The sequence below is a fragment of the Neofelis nebulosa genome, chromosome 9 (assembly GCF_028018385.1).
Source record: "Neofelis nebulosa isolate mNeoNeb1 chromosome 9, mNeoNeb1.pri, whole genome shotgun sequence".
Taxonomy (NCBI): Eukaryota; Metazoa; Chordata; class Mammalia; order Carnivora; family Felidae; genus Neofelis; species Neofelis nebulosa.
Genome location: NC_080790.1, coordinates 111,439,983 through 111,460,792, shown reverse-complemented (window position 1 = coordinate 111,460,792; position 20,810 = coordinate 111,439,983). Strand labels below are relative to the sequence as shown.

Here is a 20,810-nt window from a genome sequence, read left to right as displayed (position 1 = left end):
CTTCAGTACCTAGTACACAGTCATTTGCAAATATATGTGGAAAGTAAACTAAGCCTTCAGGAGAACTGCAGAGTCTTGAGGAACCATAGGCACCAGCCTCTCTGAGGGAAGAAAGCTACTGGTGCTGGTTGATGGCACACTTTGAAGGGATGGAGAGGCTGCATGCTAATTCAGTAGCTCCAGTTAGCAGGTGTATTCTTGGAACATGTGTACAGAATGAGATGACCCTGCTGCTAAGCACCAGCCCAATGAGGAGCAGTCTCTTCTGCTGCCTGGTGGAAGACTGAATGACACCATCAGAATTGACTGGGGACATCTTTAGAGACCATGGAATCTTGTAAACAAGGACAGATGGTGTTGTTGTCACTCCTACCTTTTGAAAGGGAACCTTTGGAAAAGAATCCAGAACTTTGTTTATTTCTGAGTTTTGCTTTAAGAACTAGGAATGATGATGATCTTTTAACTGAGAATAGATTCCTTTTTGAGCATGGGGAAGAAAATATTTTCCTCAAGCAAGTTAACCAGGTCCCAAAGGAGCTACATGAAAATAAGGGGGAAAGAAAGGTATCCAAACGATCCTAAGCACTCTGAAAAATAGCTCAGATAACACAGAAGAGAAGTAGATCGGGATGTTGTGGGGGCGCTCAGTGATTCAAGTGAGAAAATCAGTGTAAGTTGAGTTAGGCAAAATATTTCCAGACTCAGGCACAGTGACATAAACTCTAGATTGTGACAAATCCATTAAACCCTCTTTATGTCTTAATTAGATGCTAATCCAGACTCTAGTAGGAGCCTTGTGTATGAAGAGGGGAATAATAAGACCCACTTGCTTGCTCTGGGAATTAGATGAGGTCATGTGTGTGAAAGGGCTTTGTATCGGGGAATGAGTGCTAGAGTGGTTAGGACGACAACTGGTAGTAGTAGGAAGAGCCCCACTAACACTCTGTGGAAGTCTTTGTGGCTGGAGGCACGGGTGCCAGGGCAGCATCTGAGTGAGGTTAAAAAGGAGAAATAAATGACATCACATCACCTGGCCAAAAGGAGAGCACATAATGGGAATTTCTGATGTAGGCAGGATACAATGTACTTGTAAAACGTAATTATCTGAACTTCTGCTAGACCCTTGCCAGATTGACAACAGACATTTTGGCAAATCCATTTCATGTTCCAGAAGATAGACGTGATCGTGGGTTCCTGCCGCTCTGGATCTAATTCTGACCAGAATGATGAGTGTAAAATCACAGGAACATGGGAAGAAGCAGTGGTATCTCTGCTTTCAGGTTAGCTTGGAGGTCAAAGCCAGGCCAAGAAATGCATACATAGTTTTAGAAAAGCCAGACTTGTAAGGGCAGGAAAACATAACCATTAGTTAATAGTCATGCCATGCCCTCTGGATGGAAAGTTCAAGATGCTCTCAAAAATGTCATTCTAGGGGTGCCTGGGTGGCTCAGTCGGTTAAGCATCCATCTTCACAGGTCATGATCTCACAGTTTGTGAGTTCGAGCCCCGCATCGGGCTCTGTGCTGACAGCTCGGACCCTGAAGCCTGCTTCAGATTCTGTGTCTCTCTCTCTCTGTTCCTCCTCCACTCACACTCTGTCTCTCTCTCAAAAACAAAGCTTAAAAAAAAATGTCATTCTAGCTGCACAATTAAAATTAAGCTGGTGAGAAAACAGAGAGATGCCCCAAAAGCTGAGCTCTCACACAAATTGTGAGTTTTCTGAAGACCTATATAAAAGATAGAAAGAAAAACCTAGAATTAAGAAATGGATTTTTTTAGAATAGTCTCAGGAAAGTGCAAACCTTGGATAAGCAGGAGCAGGTTTAGGATAAAAAGACAAAAGGATTCTTGTTTTCTCCTCAGGTACAATGCAGGCTGGAAGTAAGAGACTCAGCCTAGGGCTAGTGTCCTAGGTTTGAAACGAGAAATACACTTTGATGATCTTTGAGTGACATTGGCAAAATGTTAATAACTTCCAAGGATAAGTAATAGACACAAAGGAATTCACTAGATCATTCCCTCTACTTGTGTGTATGTTTGAAAATTTTCATGGTATAATGTTTCTTTAAAATTACATTTGCGTAGAAAAATCTGGGAGACAGTTAATAAGAGAGACTGCAGTAGGGTGAAGACTGAGTTACAGCACCACCAGTACATAAGTTAGCGGAAGGAAGAAAAGAAAGGAGGTGTATCAGCGAGCTCCACGTTTTTTGAAATAACTAGAATTTTTGTTGTTGTATTGCCCTGGGAGAAATCATGCACATACCAGCTTTGAGGGACAATCACTGTGAATTGGTATGCTGTTTGTGTCGCTTCTTAGAAAAGCTGGAACTGGTGGAAGCAACTGGGTTTTTGGTGTTTTTAACAAGTGTCCGTTGAAGACAGAAGCCCCACCTAGGCCTAGGGGGACAGGGGACACTGAGCTGCATGGTTTACACCTCTGGCTTGAGGGTAGTCCCAGGAGAGGCCTCTGAGTGGTACCAGGGTGCTCACCTCTGAGGACAGCCCTGAACTCAGCTACAGCAGTAGGGTCTTGGCCAACTTGGAAACTGTTCTCATTCGCTTCTTGCCCTTACATGTGGATATGCTGCCTCCTTGTGTTTCTATTAGAATAAAAATGTAAAAAAACAGCATTGTGCATGGAAACCAAGAAGGACGGGTTACTCTTCTCAGACTCCCTTACTGCTTCTTCCTCTTCTCCCCAACTTCTCAATAGTGGGGTGCCCCCCCCAGGACATTTTTCTGTATTTGTATTCACTCCCTGGGTGATCTCATCCAGATTTATTACTTCAAATACAATATGCAGGTGACCTTCGAACAACACAGGTTTGAACTGTGCAGGTCCACTTATACATAGATTTTTAAAAACAAATACAGTGCAGTAAATGTAATTTATCTTTCTTTTTTTAATATTTATTTATTTATTTTGAGGGGCGCCTGGGTGGCTCAGTCGGTTAAGCGTCCGACTTCAGCTCAGGTCATGATCTCACAGTCTGTGAGTTCGAGCCCCACGTCGGGCTCTGTGCTGACAGCTCAGAGCCCTGGAGCCTGCTTCAGATTCTGTGTCTCCCTCTCTCTCTCTGCCCCTCCCCTGCTCATGCTCAGTCTCTCTGTCTCAAAAATAAATAAAACATTAAAAAAAATTTTTTTTAATATTTATTTATTTATTTTGAAACAGAGAGCACGCGAGTCAGGGAGGGACAGAGAGAAAGGGAGAGAGAATCCCAAGCAGGCTCCACACCATCAGCACAGAGCCTGACGTGGGGCTCAATCTCACGAACCACAAAATCGTGACCTGAGCCAAAATCAAGAGGCAGATGCTTAATTGACTCAGCCACCCAGGCGCCCCTTATGATTTTCTTAATATTTTGTTTTCCATACCTTACTTTATGGTAAGAATACAGCATATAATACATATGTATATAATACATATACAAAATATGAGTTAATCAGCTGTTTATGATGTCAGTAAGGCTTCCTGTCAGTAGTAGACTATTAGTAGTTAAATTTTGGAGGAGTCATAATTTATACGTGGATTTTTGACTCTGCGGGAGGTCAGCCCCCCTAACCCTTGTGTTGTTCAAGGGTTAACTATGTACTAATGACTCCAAATGCCATCTCCAGGCCAGACCTGGCACCCAGGCTCCAGACTCCTATATCTGCCCACATCATCTCCCTTTGGTGACTAGGCAGATTCTCAGAATTCAGACTGCTGTCCTGGACCTGCTCCACCCAGAGCCTTCCCTGTTTAAGTTGATGGCAAGCTTCTGAGGCCAAAATCTCTGACTTCTCTGTTCCATACCCTACATCTAGCACATCAGGAAATTCTGTTGTCTCAACCTTCCAATTACGTCAAGATTTCCAGAGTGCTTTTCACACTCCTGTTACCAGAGCCTAGCTTGAGCCACCATCATCTCTCCTAGACTGCTGGGCTCCCTGTTTCTACCGTCGCTGCCCTATTGGTCTCCTCAGCATAAGTTAAATCATGATACTTCTCCACTCAAATGCCTGCAGGCCTTCCATGGTCTGCGTCTCCTTACTTCTTTGCCTTTATCTGTGACCTGACTCCCCCTACCCCAGCCATGGTGGCATCCTCAGGTTCCTCAAGCAGCCCTAGGTATGTCCTTACCTCTGGGTGTGTGCATGGCTGAGCCCATCACCCAGGCCTATTTCTGGAGACATCCCCTGAGCCACCCCCCACACCTCCTCCAAGTCTTGCTCAGATGTCACCTCCTCAAGAAGTAAGGCTCATCCACTCTGACCATACTGCTTTATCGTGCCATTGTCACTCCTGAACCCCCTTGCCCTGAACCCTCTTTTTATTTCTGTCTCATTTACTACCTTCTAACATGCTCTGTAATTTGCTTATTTATTTTGTTTACTTTTTAGCTCCTCCTGACAGAATGTAAACTCCATGGGAACACCAGTCTTTTGTTCAGTTCATCAGTGTATTTTGTGGGCCCAGAACAGGCCCTATCTCAATAAAGTATTGATTAAAGGGTAAATAGAGACTGTCAGGGAGGAGGAACAGACCAGCAGTGTCAGGACAGCCAAGGTGCCCAGCAAGACAGGAACTGAAGGCTCTCGCCTGAATGATGACTCTGGAAGCCCCTTCTCTCTAGTCAGGGAATCCGTTGGAAGGGTCTTCCCTCATTCATGTCAGGGCAGTGGTGGGCTGCGGGAGCCTTGAGGTTTCTACTTGAGAGAGGGTGGAAGTTCAGTCATCCTCACACCTCAGAGTGCCCTTCTCCAGCCGGCCTGAGGGGCCTGCCTCCGGCCCACGCTTGGGTACTTGGAAGCTGACCCCATGCTACAAATGCCTTGTGTTTGCAGATGACAGAAGTCATTCATTCTCTCTGCTGTCAGGGTAGCTTTTCAAACCTTCCACACTTGGTTTACAGATGAGAGAACATTGAAAGCATTTGCAGTTACAGACCACTGGGAGGTATTCTCTGCTAATACTTTTGAGAAAGTGGTCGGTTTGAGGTTGACTTTATTTAAAAATTTTTTTTTTCAACGTTTTTTATTTAGTTTTGGGACAGAGAGAGACAGAACATGAACGGGGGAGGGGCAGAGAGAGAGGGAGACACAGAATCGGAAACAGGTTCCAGGCTCCGAGCCATCAGCCCAGAGCCTGACGCGGGGCTCGAACTCACGGACCGCAAGATCGTGACCTGGCTGAAGTCGGACGCTTAACCGACTGCGCCACCCAGGCGCCCCAACTTTATTTTATAAAAATTATATGAATTTATTTTGTAAAACTATAGTTGAATATATTATTATATAGAAGATTATTTCTTGTGTATTTACCTCTTCCTTATGAAAAGCTGGTTGTTACTGTAATAATTAACTTTTCTCATTTTGTTAGACTTTATCAGTAAAGGCTTGCCAATTCAGTTAAATGGCATGCTTGTCGTTCATTATTATTATCCTAGAACTGTTTTTCTTATTTGGGATGAGCCATGACTGGTCATTCCAATAAAAAACCCAGTGGGAGGGGCGCCTGGGTGGCGCAGTCGGTTAAGCGTCCGACTTCAGCCAGGTCACGATCTCGCGGTCCGTGAGTTCGAGCCCCGCGTCAGGCTCTGGGCTGATGGCTCGGAGCCTGGAGCCTGTTTCCGATTCTGTGTCTCCCTCTCTCTCTTCCCCTCCCCCGGTCATGCTCTGTCTCTCTCTGTCCCAAAAATAAATAAAAAACGTTGGAAAAAAAAAAATTAAAAAAAAAAAAAACACAAAAAAAACCCAGTGGGAGGTTGCAGCTCTCTCCCGGTGCCTTGTGGGGACAGTACTGTCCTGATGTAGGACAGGAAGCTCAGCTTCTGAGAGTCTTCTCACACTGGCTTCCTGTGAACCAGGACATGGTTGTGATGAATCATCAGAAAGGTGCTTGGAATTGGTTTTGGGAGGGCACTCCCTGCCTGACCTGCAGTGTGGGTGACAGTGCTGATTCTGGGGGCTGGGATAATAACTCAGTACTTTCCTTTCTCACAGTTGTTTCCTCTCTTTGCTCCTGGTGGCTGCTGTGGTTTGGAAGATCAAACAAAGTTGTTGGGCCTCCAGGCGTAGAGAGGTAAGCCTCAGTGGATGGTTCGAGAATGCCTGTAAGAGCTTCTTCCTTTCTGTTCCTCTAAAGCAAGTCAGTTTTAGCTATTTAGTGATAATTGAAAGACATACTGTAGGGGGAGTAGTGCTGCCCTTTCTGCAAAATGTGGTCAGTAGATTTCAGTTAGTGCTATACAGAGTATAATTAATTCTGCACCATGTGCTTTTAACTTTCTAAAAGGAAACTCTAATATTGACTTGCAGATTTCAGTTCTACCCATATTCTACCGGCACTCTGTCCTTAACTCAGGCAGGAGTTCTGAGGGCTCAGTAGCAGAGCCTTTCACAAGAACGAAAGTAAAATTAATGAGCTAAGCATCTCAGAAATATCTCTTCACTCAAGGAAAGATAAATCGGTGTCTGGTCTAGTTAAGTTTTTGCTTGAGTTTTATTTTTTAGTGAGTCTTGATTTATTTCTAGTGCTGTGTTCCAAAAGAAATACCAATAAGTCAAGGAAATATTTATAATTGACAAATCAACTAAGTAAACTTGGTTAAAAACTACAGCATAAGATCTTTGTTTATCATAACTTTCACTGATATTATTTGCCTTCTAGTCATCCTGTCTATTGCATCGTTGCTAATGGAAGGGCACTGAGATCCAGACTGACATACGCTCCTTGATTTTCTGTATCTACTCATGCCCTTTTCTACATAAAAATTGATCTGGGGGCACCTGGGTGACTCAGTCGATAGAGCATTCAACTCTTGATTTCGGCTCAGGTCATGATCCCAGGGTTGTAGGATCAAGCCCCACGTCAGGCTCCGTGTTGAGTATGGAACCTGCTTGGGATTCTCTCTCTCTCTCTCTCTCCCTCCCTCCCTCCCTCCCTCTCTCTCTCCCTCTCTCCTTCTCCCCTACTCGTGCGCTCTCTCTTTAAAATAAAAAATTAATTGTATTAAAAATTGATCTGTAGGGGCGCCTGGGTGGCGCAGTCGGTTAAGCGTCCGACTTCAGCCAGGTCACGATCTCGCGGTCCGTGAGTTCGAGCCCCGCGTCAGGCTCTGGGCTGATGGCTCGGAGCCTGGAGCCTGTTTCCGATTCTGTGTCTCCCTTTCTCTCTGCCCCTCCCTGGTTCATGCTTTGTCTCTCTCTGTCCCAAAAATAAATTAAAAAAGTTTAAAAAAAAAAAAAAAATTGATCTGTAGACAAGACTTAGAAGAGAACAGGAATGTGTGAAATCAAAACTCATAGGCATGCAGCACTGTTCACTGAACATTAGTGTCTATAATGAGGTTAGCATAGGCTCCAGGATATGGGCCTCTTCCTGGGGGCCATGACCGCTTTTCTGACCCATGTAAAGGTGTTGTTATCATATAGATAATGTTGCATCCTTTTAATTATCATTTTTAAAATTCAGTGGGTAACATAATCAGAGGGTTTTTTTTAATAGCTGTGTTACTAAGACATCTTAAAATCCTGATGAATTATACAGTGTTCTGAAAAAATGTAAGTTATCCAAATGGAGTAAGAAAGAAAGAAATGGGAAGCCTCAATAAACCAGTGGCCAGGGAAGGAATTGAAAACTTGTCAAAATATTACTCTCTCCACAGAGGGCATTACCCAGGGATTTTTAGTTTGAGGTGAGCTTATGTAAGTAATACTAGTCTATTTTTTCCTTGAGTGCTTATGAGAATTACTTATTTCCAAAAGACATAAACTGTTCCCAAGTAAGGGAAAAGTTGGAAAGCTTAAAAGAGCCCTAACTCATTATATGCATAGAAAAGGCCAGTCATATAATGACTGTAGGTGCAGCAGTCTAATTGACCAGTGTAATAAAAGGATCATTTCATACCAGAAAACCTATTGGAATAGGTTATATCAGTGGGTAAATATAGAACCTAAATTTGTAGTTGTGGCCAAATAATCATGTCATCTTTTATTGAAATTCAACACCCATTCCTAGTTTAAAAACAAAACTCTTAGTAAACTCAAAAATATTGCCTCCTTGTTAACACTAGAAAGGATATCCAGATAACCAACATCACTCGTGATAAGAAAATATTAGAAGTTATGCCAGTAAAATCCAGACAAGTTTGTTACAATAAGAGCTAACATTTGAACATTTCTAAATTCCAGCTACTGTTCTCAGAGGTTTTATATAGATTAATTAATTTACTCCTCACAACAATCTTAAGAAATAGTTACTGACCCTAGTGCTCTCTCACAGATGAGGAAACTGAGGCTCAGAGAGGCAGAATAACTTACCCATCATCGCACAGTTGTACTCATGTTTTCTAATACCTGGTCTGTGTCCAGGTTTCTCCAGCTGTCTCAAAAGATATCATTTTGGACTTGATTTGTTTGAACCAGGGAGGATGAGGTACTTCTAATCTGTGGTATTCTCTAATAAAATCCCTTAGTTCTCGGTGCATTAATGCTTGCTATGTTGATCAATAGCAACTTCTTCGAGAGATGCAACAGATGGCCAGTCGCCCTTTTGCCTCCGTAAATGTTGCCTTGGAAACAGATGAAGAGCCTCCCGATCTTATTGGGGGGAGTATAAAGGTGAGAATGTGATTCAGAAGTCCTGAAAACCTGTCCAAACTTATGCTTTTAAGTCTGGGAAACCACAGAGAACAAGAGCCTTATTCTGTTGCCTCTTATGTTTCTCTCTCTCTCTCTCTCTCTCTCTCTCTCTTTAACAATAAGGTGACACACTGATGTTGTCAGGTACTCTTTTGCTTTCATTTTTCAGTTTTTCATTCATGCCATTAAGTATTCTCATGTTCGAGGGATTTTAAAATATAAATGATTTGTCTCATATTCTTGGAAGTATCCTGTGGCACAGTACTTTAAAACTTGTATTAGAAAAGAATAAAATTGAACCATTGTTTTTTATTAGTTTAGGAAATTTTCTTAAAGGGGCAAAAATCATTAATTCACTATGCATTCCATGGAATGTAAATATTACTGACCTCTCCAAAAAAAAAAAAAAAAAGTTGTGAAGAAAGTGATAAAAGTTTCTCTTGACAAAATGATGAAATATTTCAGACATTCTGGGGAAGTAGTTATAGATCCTAAATTTTCAAATACTTATTAAAGCATTACTGAGCTCATAGGAAGTGGGTGAAATTCCCAGGGAATACTCTTGTATCCTTCCCCACAAAAAGAAGAAATCATGAACCAAAACCAGAACCAAATATGTTGTGAAGTGGTCCCAGATTGGTCACACACCATGACTGCCAGCTGAGGTAAGTGCATGTCCTCTCTGTGGGAAAACATCCCCAATTCAGCCCTGTAGGATCCCCACAGATCAAGATCAAGCAATCAGAGATCACCAAGGACAAGAGAGACAAGCTAGCAGGAAAAGGAGTTAGCAGACACCGTGGACAGTGGGTTTAGACAGGACTTCACATGTTAGAGTAGACCTCTAAAGAGTATAATATAGCTCTGTATGAAATGTTTAAAGACGTGAAAAGAGAATTATAAAGATGAGGACACCATGAGTCAAGAATGACCAGAACTGCAAAAGAACCAAATGGAACTGTCAGAGATGGAACATACAGGGGCACTGGCTGGCTCAGTCAGTACAGCATGTGACTCTTGATCTCGAGCTCGTGAGTTTGGGTCCCCTTTGGGTGTAGAGATTACTTAAAAATAAAAAATGAACTTAAAAAAAAGGAAATGGAGGTGCCTGGGTGGGCCAGTCAGTTGAGCGTCCAACTTCAGCTCAGGTCCTGATCTTGTGGTTTATGGATTTAAGCCCCGGATTGGGCTCTATGCTAATAGCTTAAAACCTGGAGTCTGCTTTAGCTTCTATGTCTCCCTCTCTCTCTGCCTCTCCCCCACTCTCACTGTCTCTCTCTCAAAAATAAATAAGACACTTTTTTTAAAAAAGGAAATGGAACATATAGTGGTTAAAATTTTTTAAATGACTCAGTTTACATGTTAAACAGCATGTTAGACTCAAAGGAGAACTTTTGAACTGGAAGATGAATTTGCAGAAATTACACAGAATGCAAGACAGAAAGACCAGGAGATGGAAAATATAACAGATAATAAGAATATGGAGTATAGGGGTACCTGGGTGGCTCAGTTGGTTGTCTGACTCTTGGTTTCGGCTCAGGTCATGATCTTGTGACTTCGTGGGTTCAAGCCCCACGTGGGGCTCTGTGCTGACAGTATGGAACCTACTTGGGATTCTCTCTCTCCCTCCCTCTCTCCCCTACCCCCACTTATGCTGTCTCTGTCTCTTTCAAATAAATAAAACGTAAAAAAAAAAAAAAAAAAAAAAAAAGAATATAGAGGATAAAATGAGAAGACCTAATATATATATATATATATATATATATATATATATATATATATATATATATATATATATATTGGATGATTGCCACAGTGTGGAACAATTGGAACCCACGGGCACTGGTAGTGGGGATGTGAAATGATGTAGCTGCTGTGAAAACCAGTATTGTTCTTTCTCCAAAAAATAAAAACAGAATTATCATATAATCTAGCAATTCCTGCAAGAATTAAAAGCCAAGCCTCAAAGATACATTTGTACACCCATGTTAATAGCAGCGTTATTCACAATAGCTAAAAGATGGAGCAGCCCTAGTGTACATCAGTAGACAAGTGGGTGTGTAAAATGTGGTCTATACATACAATGGAATATTATTCAGTCTTAAAAAGGAAGGTAATTCTCACACCTGCTACAACATGGGTGAACCTTAAGCAAAATAAGCCAGTCACAAAAAAAAAAAAAAAAATACTGTATGATTCCACTTTTATAAGATGTATAGAGTAGTCAGGTCCATAGCAACAAAGTATAATGGTGGTTGTCAGGGGTTGGAGGGGAAGGGGGAATAGGGAGTCACTGTGTAATGGGTGTAGAGTTTCAGTTCTGCAAGATGAAAAGGCTTCTGGTGATGGATGGTGGTGATGGTTGCATAACAGCATCAGTCTACTTAATACCACTGAAGCATACACTTAAAAAGGGTTAAGATCCAGGATGCCTGGGCGGCTCAGTCAGTTAAGCATCCAACTCTTGATCTCAGCTCAAGTCTTGATCTCAGGGTCATGAAGTTCAAGCCCCGTGTTGGGCTTTACTCTGGATGTGAAACTTACTTGATAAAAGGCGGCGGGGGGGCGGGGGGTGTTAAGATGGTATATGTTATGTGTATTTTACCACATTAAAAAATAACTAGGGAAAAAAAAAGATACTTAAAGGAAATGACAAAGTGACAGCCTGTGACTTCTCATTAGTAACACCAGAAGCCAAAGGAACGTGGAAGAGTGTCTCCAAACAACATAAAGAGAACTGCTAACTTAGAATAGTGTGCCTGGCAACTTGGCCTTCCAAGAATGAGGATAGAATGAAGATCTCTTCCAATTAGAAGGAAAGCTGAGTTGGCCACCAAAAGTCCTGTACAAACGAAATGTCTAAAGGATGTGCTAGAAAAAAGGAAAATTTACCCCGGAGGGAAACTGAGGTATAAGAAGGAATTGTGAATAAGTGAAATGGTAAACATATACATGAATCTAAGCAAACATGATAAAATAACAATTTGTGGGATGTAAAAAAAATAGACAAATCTTAAGTACTAAGCAGCACCATATGTCATATATCAACAGCATATGACCCAGTTGGTTGCTTCTTAAAACACTTTCTTGATTCTCCTTCCAGGACAGCACACTCTCACCTTCTAGCTGCTCTTTCTCAGTGTTCTTTGTTCAACCCTCTCCAACTCCCCACCTCTTTAACAGTGGTGCACATCCAGCTCAGTCTTTGGGCCTCCTCTCACTTCTTTTACACCAACTCCTTTGGTGACTGTTGTAGCCCTATTCGAGCTGCTATAACAAAACACCAGAGACTGGGTGTTGTAGAAACAAAAGAAATTTCTCACAATTCTCAAGGCCAGGAAGTCCAGGATCAAGGTGCTGGCAGATTCAGTGTCTGGTGAAAGCCCCCTTCCTAGTTCATAGATGGTGCCTTCTCACTCTGTTCTTACATGGTGGAAGGGGCTAGGGAATTCTCTAAGGTCCCTTTTATAAGGGCAGTAATCAATCACCTCTGAAAGTCCCCACCTCCAAATATTGTATTGGGCATTAAGATTTAACATACGAATTTTGGAAGGAGACAAACATTCAGACCACAGCAGTGATCTTTTCCATCGTGGGTTTATATTTAATACCATGATCTCTGCTTAGACCTCTTCTGTGAGCCTCTCATTCCTATATCCCATTGCTTACTCAGAGTTCCCACTTGGATATCTTAGCAGCCATCTCCGAGTTAACATGTCCAGAGCTGAGCTCTGGATGTTACTCCCCACACCTCTTCTCTTGCATATTGCCCCCAACTCAGTACATATCACCTCCATCATCCTAGCTGCTCAGACCAAAATCCTGGAGTTGTACTTGGGCCATGCTTCCTCTCATTCTCATTGGACAACCGGTCCATCAGCACATGTCTTTGGCTCTGTCGTCAAGTACTGAGCACACCTCCACTGTTGTCACTGCCCTTTCACCCACCCCATCCTTCCCTGTGCTGCAGCCACCATAGTTCTGGAAGTTATTTTCTTCAACCAAATTGAAGAAATGAATGGCATATTTGGGATATGACGGGCAGAATTCCGAAGATGGCCTCCAAGATTCCCATCTCATGGTTTTTCAATCAGACACTACTCTAGGTACTGTTACGAAGGGATTTTGTAGGAGTAATACAAATCCCAAGGTAGCTGAGACCATAAGATACTGAGGGAGTTTTTTCTGGCTGGTGGCAGGAGAGGAAACATGAAAAGGACTTGGCATGCCACCACTGATCTGAAGCTGGAGGGGCCATGTGAGGAGACCTCTGGAAGAATGATCCCCTCCAGATCACCAGCAAGGAAATGGCGACTTCAGACCTACAGCTGCAAGGAACTAGAGTCTGCCAGCCACCTGAATGTTTTTTGAACAGATTCTTCCCTAGAGCCTCCAAATAAGAGCCAGTGCAGATGATAACTGGGCTTCCACCTTGTGAAGATAAGAGCTGAAATCCTTGAGAACTTTGTGAGATAAGAGCTGAGAATTTTCCAGAACTGATGGAAGAGATGAATATACTTGTATCTCTAAGTAGGGAACTCTAACAGAGCTCGCCCAAACTTCTGACCTACAAAACTGAGAGAATAAATAGGTGCTGTTGTAAGCAACTAAGTTAGTAATTTGTTACACAGCAGTAGAAACTAATACAGAGGGCATATTTAAAAATCACCTGTGGGGCACCTGGATGGCTCAGTCAGCTGAGCATCCAGCTCTTAATTTAGGCTCAGGTCATGATCTCACAGTTTCGTGAGTTCAAGCCCCGCATCGGGCTCTTGGCTGTCAGTGCGGAGTTTGCTTGAGATCCTCTCTCTACACCCTCTCTGTCTCTCTCAAATAAACTTAAAAAATAGATAAAAATCACATGTGAAGGCTGCAGTATTAACACATGAGAAACACCGCTTTAGTTAACTCTTTGTTTTCTTCCACCAGACTGTTCCCAAACCCATTGCTCTGGAACCGTGTTTTGGCAACAAAGCTGCTGTCCTCTCTGTGTTTGTGAGGCTGCCTCGAGGGCTCGGTGGAATCCCTCCTCCTGGGCAGTCAGGTGCGTATGAAGGCCAGTGACAAACCCGAGAAGTGTGAACTTGGGTGTAGAGGCGACAGTGAACAGTAGGCTCATGCCTACCTCATGTCATTGTAAGGATTCGGCAAGATGATCCCATTGTGCCAGTTCCCTAAACTGTCTTTCCTGAGGTCACGGTTCTTTCCCAGGGACGATCCTAGAGTTCCCTCCCTGCACCAGCTCCCTCAGCCTCTCTGTGGTGTTGATGCTTCCGGCCACACCTTCCCTTGCTGCAGTGTTTTGCTCAGCTCTGTCTCTGCCACCCCTCTCTTGTCTCTTTTTCCCTTACTCAGCCTTGAATGCAGGATGTCCCCCCTCCGTCCATGCATTCTTCCTCAGTCATCTTACCTACTCTCATGGCTCTCCTCCAAGCTGGACACTCTCAGATTGGTATTTCTAGCATGACTGCATTTCTTTTGCTTTTTCACTCTGTTTCAAATATAAGGCAGAAATAGCAATTATAACAATTTGAAGGAAGTTTTTAGAAATGTACTCATAATTGTACCATCCAACACCCAACTATGTTCATTGTCCTCTTTCCTTTCCAGCCCTGACCAGCAACTTTGTTGAAATGATTGTATAGATCTAATTTTTTCTTCTTCTTTTTTCATACAACTCATAAACATTTTTACAGATTACTACATAACATTTTACCAGTGTCTTCTATGCAATTCTATCAAGTATAAATCATAATTTCGATAAATATCCTCTTATCAAACACTGAGATATGGAATACAGTTTTGGAAAAATTGTGGAGTACTTTGGAGGGATGCCTCAGACAATATGCACAATATGTTTTACACAGCTTTTAATTGAAATGATGGGGGTCAGGGTTGCCTTAGCCAAAGAAAGCCTTATGTCTGTGATAAAGTGTGTCCCAGAATCCTTGCCCAGCCCCTGAGCTCCACAGCCCCCCAACTGTAGCTCTCAAATTCAGAGGCGCCTCCAGCCAAGCTTTCAAAATGGTTTCTGGGTCTTCATGAGGAGGGCCTTTAGGCATGATCAGGCCAGGATTTGTCATCTTCATAGGGTAACAGCTTGATTTGCCCTCACCTAGGGATGTGAGTTCAGCTCCTAACTCGGCTTTACCTGTGTTGAGGGTAGAATGACCCATTAACCTGAACTCTGGAGCGTGGTCTCCTGCTGCATCCCAGCTCAGCAGACTTGGCCTGTGTTCCCTAAGAGCAAGGCCCTGACTGCAGTAGGGAAGTGACAGGCTTGTAGTACTGTGGCCTTTTCTGCCCTGCCCTTTGCCTGATAGACCCCATCCTGTTCAACTCCTGATGAAAGCCTGCACACCACCTGAGACCCACCCCAAGTGAGCCCATCCCTGCAACCTCTTCTGTACTCCCAATTTTAGATGGCTCTTCCTTAGGACTCTGAGAGTACCCAGCTCTGCCTTTGCTAGAACAATGTCACTGCTGTGGATTCCCCAAGCGTGCCAGGCACATGCCTCCATTTTATAGGCTCAGTGAAGTGGAGTGACAAGTGGCACTCCCATGGCTCCTGAGAACCTCAGCGGAGCACTGAGCCTGCACTGGCTTGTTCACATGCACGGGGAACCCAGCTCCCAGTACAAAAAGGAGAATGGAACCACTAGTCCTAAAGCACAGGTGGTAGAGGTGGTGGGGTGATGAGCCAGGTACTGTTCTAAGATTTTTATGTGGATTCACTCAGTGACTCCTCACACAGGCCCTGTACTGCTATTGTCCCCATTTTGCAAATGAAGAAACTGAGGCATGGGGCGGTTAAAGAACCTTGCTTATTCCAAAGCCTGGCCCCAGAATGTGTCCTAACCTGTGTCATAGGATAGATACAAAAATAACCAGTGTTGCCTGAGTTATGTGGAATTAATCTGAATTTACTCAAAAAGAGTGCTGCTTTTTCTTGGCACCCTTTTTGGAGGCCAGCAGGAAAAATTTACCACTTAAAGCACGGCTGCGATCTTATTTAAATGCTCCCACTGCCAAGCAGAGTTCTTTGCTTCATTGATCTACTGAACAGCATGCTACATCTTTTGTGTAAAAAGTAGGGAGGGGAGAACAATATGTATTTGTATTTGCATCAGTAAATCCTGAAAGAATATATACAAACTAATGAAAGCAGAGCTCGGATGGAGGGAGGTGGGAGGCACAAAGCGGAAGGAAGACTTTTCCCTATATGCTTTACTTATTTGTTTATTGCACTCCAGGAATGTAAAAAAAAAAATTTTTTTAATTATTTTCAAAAGCAAAGCAAGCTGCTCCTTAACACATGTTCATGGTGGGCTCTCCCCAGGTCTCGCAGTGGCCAGCGCCCTGGTGGACATTTCTCAGCAGATGCCAATAGTGTACAAAGAGAAGTCAGGAGCCGTGAGAAACCGGAAGCAGCAGCCCCCTGCGCAACCTGGGACCTGCATTTGAGGCTGGGCCAGGGACTCTCCGTGAGTGAGCGAGCCAGGTGTGGCGTGCCAGCGCCGTCTGCAGGGAGGGGGCAGGCGGGGAGATGCTGTGTGAAGCGGGCCGAAGACTGGAAACCCTCGAAACATCTGACTCCTCTGCATGTTCACAAGCTTTCTTTGCCGGTTTCTCCCATCTGTGCTCCAGCATCTAACCTTTTACTTTTGCATAGGACATCACTGATTTAATTGCAGGTCCAGGGGTGATCCAGTTGTTGCTGGAGGAGGCTGGGGTATAGAGCCAGTGAGGGAGCTGGGAATGACACTCAGGTTCACTTGTGGAAAACTGCTCTTGGGGCCGTCTCAACTTGCAAAAAACAAAAGATGTAGTGTTTACAAGTAGACATTCACCATCCGTCATTCTTGAACGTGGTCTTTTAAAAATTAGTCAGATGAATGAATTTGTCCTCATCTGAAGCCTGCTATCTTTTTTAAAAGATGTGCTACTTATTCTTGCACGATGTAGGCAAATCTCTCTCTTCCAGGGAGTAGCTTTTTTCTAGTTGAGAATTAACAATGGTCTGGCTCTTTTGAATCATATCAAACTAAGGTAGAAGGGAGCTATTTTAAATGTCAAGGTCAGCAGTGTTACTTAGAATGTAAACTGATGTAGTAGGTAGTTTTCTATAGCAACTTGATTAATTTAGTCTTAATCCATTTGAAATTTTCTCCGTCTCTCTTTCTCTTCATCTCTCTCTCTCTCTTCCTCTCTCTCTCTCTCTTCCTCTCTCTCTCTCTCTCTCTCTCTCTCTCTCTCTCACACACACACACACACACACACACACACACACACTAAGTGCCTAGACTTTAAATAGATCTAGCAATTGGAAAGTTAGTAAGCCTGTGTTTTTACATAATTGCATTCCTACATTCTTACAAAATTTAAATAGCTACCATTGGCAATCTGCTGTTTTTCTAAAATCTGATTTGCAGCCAGGGAAAGAATTTTCCCACCCCAGGGAACGTTTAACCTAGCAGCAGGGACTGAGAGAAAAGCGGAAGTGACCAAACTGTGAAAGCTCCTGTTTGTGTTGTCATCAAAAGGGGCCCTAAATAAGGTGTGGTTCTCGTGTGCCCCCTGCTCCTCTCCCCAACTCTAGGCCTGATGTTTGCTCCAGCCCTTCTGGCCACTCCTGCCAGGACACCACAGAGGAAGGGACTCGTTCATGTTACACGTCTCCCTTGAACAGAAAAGAGCATGACAGCACTTGGGACCCCTGCACCTAAAAGCAACAGTGTGTTCCTGTAGCCTGCTCAAAGAATGTGGGTCATCCTCAGGCTGCTGGTGGAATCGCACGCCCAAAGCCTGGAGAAGGACCTGGGATTGTTTGCCCGTTCTTCTCCGGGAGAGGCTCAGCCCAGCTCTCCCATCCTCCTTCCCAGACCTGGGTGGTGGCTATGGGCGGGGCAGTGACCACTGTGGACGATGAAAAGCACATGGAGGAAATGGATGAGGAGGAATAACTATGCCAAGTGGAAAGTGACCAAATTTAAGTGGGGTAGGGCAGTCCTGCTCTTCTCCCCAGGCCACTGCCTGGGTGTCGTGTTGTCCCTGTGTATGGTGCTCTGTATTCTGGCATTATGCAGCAGCCTCCCCAGGTCTGTATTCTGCTTCAAAACTTTGGAGTTCTCTGACATTACCCCATAGGGATGGACCTTTAGACGACAAAATGCTCAAGTTTGTGAATTTGGAGAAATTAATACTCAAAAGGGCAAAGACTGCAGCATTTCACCTTTAAATGCAGTGCCTAGAGCAGGAGTGCTGTGTCTTCCCCAGCACCAACCCCTCACCCACGAAGAGCTGCCTGGAAAGATGTTTTCAAGGAAGTCGAACCACAAAACACTGTCTGATGCACAAAACACCTCTACTTTGAGACTTGTCTCTCAAAAAGCTGCTTCTTCACATCATTGGTAAAGAGCAGACAATTCTAGAAAAAACCCCTTCTCTTCCAAGCTTCCCACATCCCTGCTCCACACCACAGCACCCACAGAGCCTGCCACAGAGTGGCGCTTTACCCCTGTAATTGCCATGAGGCCTCTTGGCCAGAGAGAGGGAAGCCCCTGGAGAGGGACCTCCCATAAGGAAAATCCTTGTTTGTTCGAAGGACCAGTGTTTCTTTGGCCAAAGAAGTCTCTTCCCCATGGGTTTCCAGGCCTTGAAATAACATGTACTGTGTCCCTTAGCCACCTGGATATTTTATTTTTTTCTAGAAGATAGTTTATTTTTTAAAAGGAGCAAGTGATGTTTAATTTTGCTCCAACAGTGGAGAAACAGCTGAATCCACCTGCTTCTCCTTTGCAGTCAAGAGCGAAGAACTTCCTCCAGACTCAGGCCAGAGGAAGGGAGTGGCAGGAGAAAGAGGCAGTCAGCTTAGGAGCCAGTTACCAGGAGGGAATCATCTGGAACTTCAGAGAAATGCCTGCGTGTCACAAGAGAGCCTGTATATAAGTTAAAATTGTCATGAAAACATCGATGTTGCACTTGTACATAATTATACAGTAGTGTCCAGAATGTTCATTCAGAGTGTACATAAAACAAAAAACTATGTTAATGTATTTTTATTAAATGTAACGGTGTCTGAGTTTTACCTAGTATATTTTTGTGCCACATACTGAATATCCAAGTTTGAAGAAGTCCTCTCGTTGGGCCCTGATACATTGATAACAAAGCCAAAAAGGCACCCCCATCATGCCAGTGTGTCCAAATGCATCTGGTACTAATTGGACGACTCTAAAACAGAAATTGTCAGTACACAGAGGAGAAATCGGGCATTGAGCCCATTTAAACAGCATTGTGTGAGGAGACACAAAGGCAGCAGGAAGGTCGCTGTCACTGTTGTTGGCTCTGCAAGTGCATCATGAATCTTTCTGTTAGCCTCTTGGTGCTGTGCTTGGCCAGCAATGACCCATCTTGTCCTGAGGACTGTTTCTCTTGGTCTCTAAGTTCAAAGACTATATCAGGTTTTCCAAAAAGGGGTTTTACAGGATGTATCTGTTTGGTCTAAAATTTTAATGACCATTTCCCAGAACCATGGTTTCCTATACTGAAAACTGGGGGTGGGAGTAGGGTGGCTAGTTCATTGATAAATAGTTCCTGTTCCCTCCTGGAGAATTGCACACCCCCTGGCCTCCTGTCTGCCCCCTACTCCTGCACACACACAGTTTGGGGAGAAGTCTGCACTTCCTGTGAGATCACCTCTAAAAGGTGGGAGGAGTTGTGAGCTAACCTGGAAGAAAAGCAGCCCTGGACAGAAGACTGTCAGCAACAGGAAAATACCAGAACTTGTGTGGGTGAGGCCCAAAGTGCAATATTGCGGACACACCAGGAAGTCTGGGGCGGACGGATGAGAAGACCAGAGCACTATGGGTAGGAAAAAGACATGTTACCTTTTCAGTGCATCTCTGTCAACTCAACGGAGTGTATCTGGGGAGAGGGTGGAGACTCACTTCCTTGGGTGCTGGTGTCATTTTTGAGAACACCTTTGATCCTTTAGTTTCTAACATCCATCCACCCATTCAATGAATATTCACTAAGCACTAACTAACAACCTAAGCTAACACTAGGGCAGTGACCAAGATGGAAAAGAAGCTTTGTGGAATTAACAGCAAAACCCAGCTCAAGCCCCTCATCCCAAGAGACCTCTCCTCGTGGCAGTTCCTGTGAGAATTGGCCACCCTGAGGACAAACCCAGGAAGGCAGGGGTCTGTCCTCAGGCCGTGCACCAGCTCGCAGTCTGAAATGTTTGCCCAATTTACCAAACCACGAAAATCACCATGATGGCAGGCCCGCCAAGAGACATTTCCCCGGAATCGTTCAAACTCCTAAGCACCCTCACCTGCAGGGAGATGGTTTGAAGTGGAGAGGAAAACTGGCGCCTTCGCTTTCAAAGGCAATAATGGAATCGACTTTCAGTAACTGAAATTTGTGCACAAAACATTCTAAACACTAGTGAAGCCTGTTTTGTTGAACTAATTCTGGCTCTGGAAATGTTTTTGTTTTATAGGTATTTACGGTTATTGTTTTGGGGTTTTTTTGTTTTTGTTTTTTTTTTGTTTGTTTGTTTGGGTTTGGATTCAAGCTTAGTTTGTTAATATGTATAATTTAGCATCTATTGCACTCATGTAAATATGGAGTAAGTATTGTAAACTATTTCATTGCTGGGGACTGTGGGTGTTATACATACATTTAGGACTGCAATTTTTTGGTATTTTTTGTATTGTAAAATAACAGCTAATTTAAGCAGGAACAAGAGAATTAAGGGAGGTCTGTGCATTTTAAACACAAATGTGAAGAACTTGTATATAAACAGAAGTAAATACTATAATACAAACTTCCTTCTGAAATAAAAGTAGATCTGGTAAAAATGTGGTTTTTGCTCTGAGTGTTTAATTTTGAGTTTGTTTTATTTCATTTATTTTTACAGTTTGGTCATTAGAACCTTAAGAAAAGGGAAACAATGTTTAAGATGGTTACCAGTGTTCAGACTGTCTCAGAGGCAGCACTTGGCATTCAGTGAAGGTAAAGGTGTAAAGTCAGCAGGGTGGGCACCTCAGGCACCTGTTGGGATGAAGGAGGACAGAGAGCCCCACACAGCTTGTGAGCAGACTCCCAACATCCCCACTGTAGCCTGTGTTGCCCTTGAAACAGCAGTGCTGGGGAGGGAGAATGGTGGGGGGAGC

General features: G+C 43.6%; 1 protein-coding gene across 3 annotated transcripts in view; it reads left to right on the top strand.

Moving 5' to 3' along the window:
• ATRN (attractin) overlaps positions 1-20,510 on the top strand; it is a 161,402-nt gene extending 140,892 nt beyond the window's left edge. Inside the window, exons 26-30 of one of the 3 annotated variants that reach the window (XM_058685027.1) lie at positions 5,992-6,070; positions 8,503-8,610; positions 13,561-13,670; positions 13,825-13,830; positions 15,971-20,510. In XM_058685027.1, coding sequence (XP_058541010.1) covers positions 5,992-6,070; positions 8,503-8,610; positions 13,561-13,670; positions 13,825-13,830; positions 15,971-16,319 — 652 coding nt within the window. In that variant the 3' untranslated portion in view covers positions 16,320-20,510. Of the gene's footprint in view, positions 1-5,991; positions 6,071-8,502; positions 8,611-13,560; positions 13,676-13,824; positions 13,831-15,970 lie in introns of all 3 variants that reach the window. The other 2 variants (XM_058685025.1, XM_058685024.1) reach the window with 2 other exon arrangements.
• The last annotated feature ends 300 nt before the right edge of the window (positions 20,511-20,810 follow it).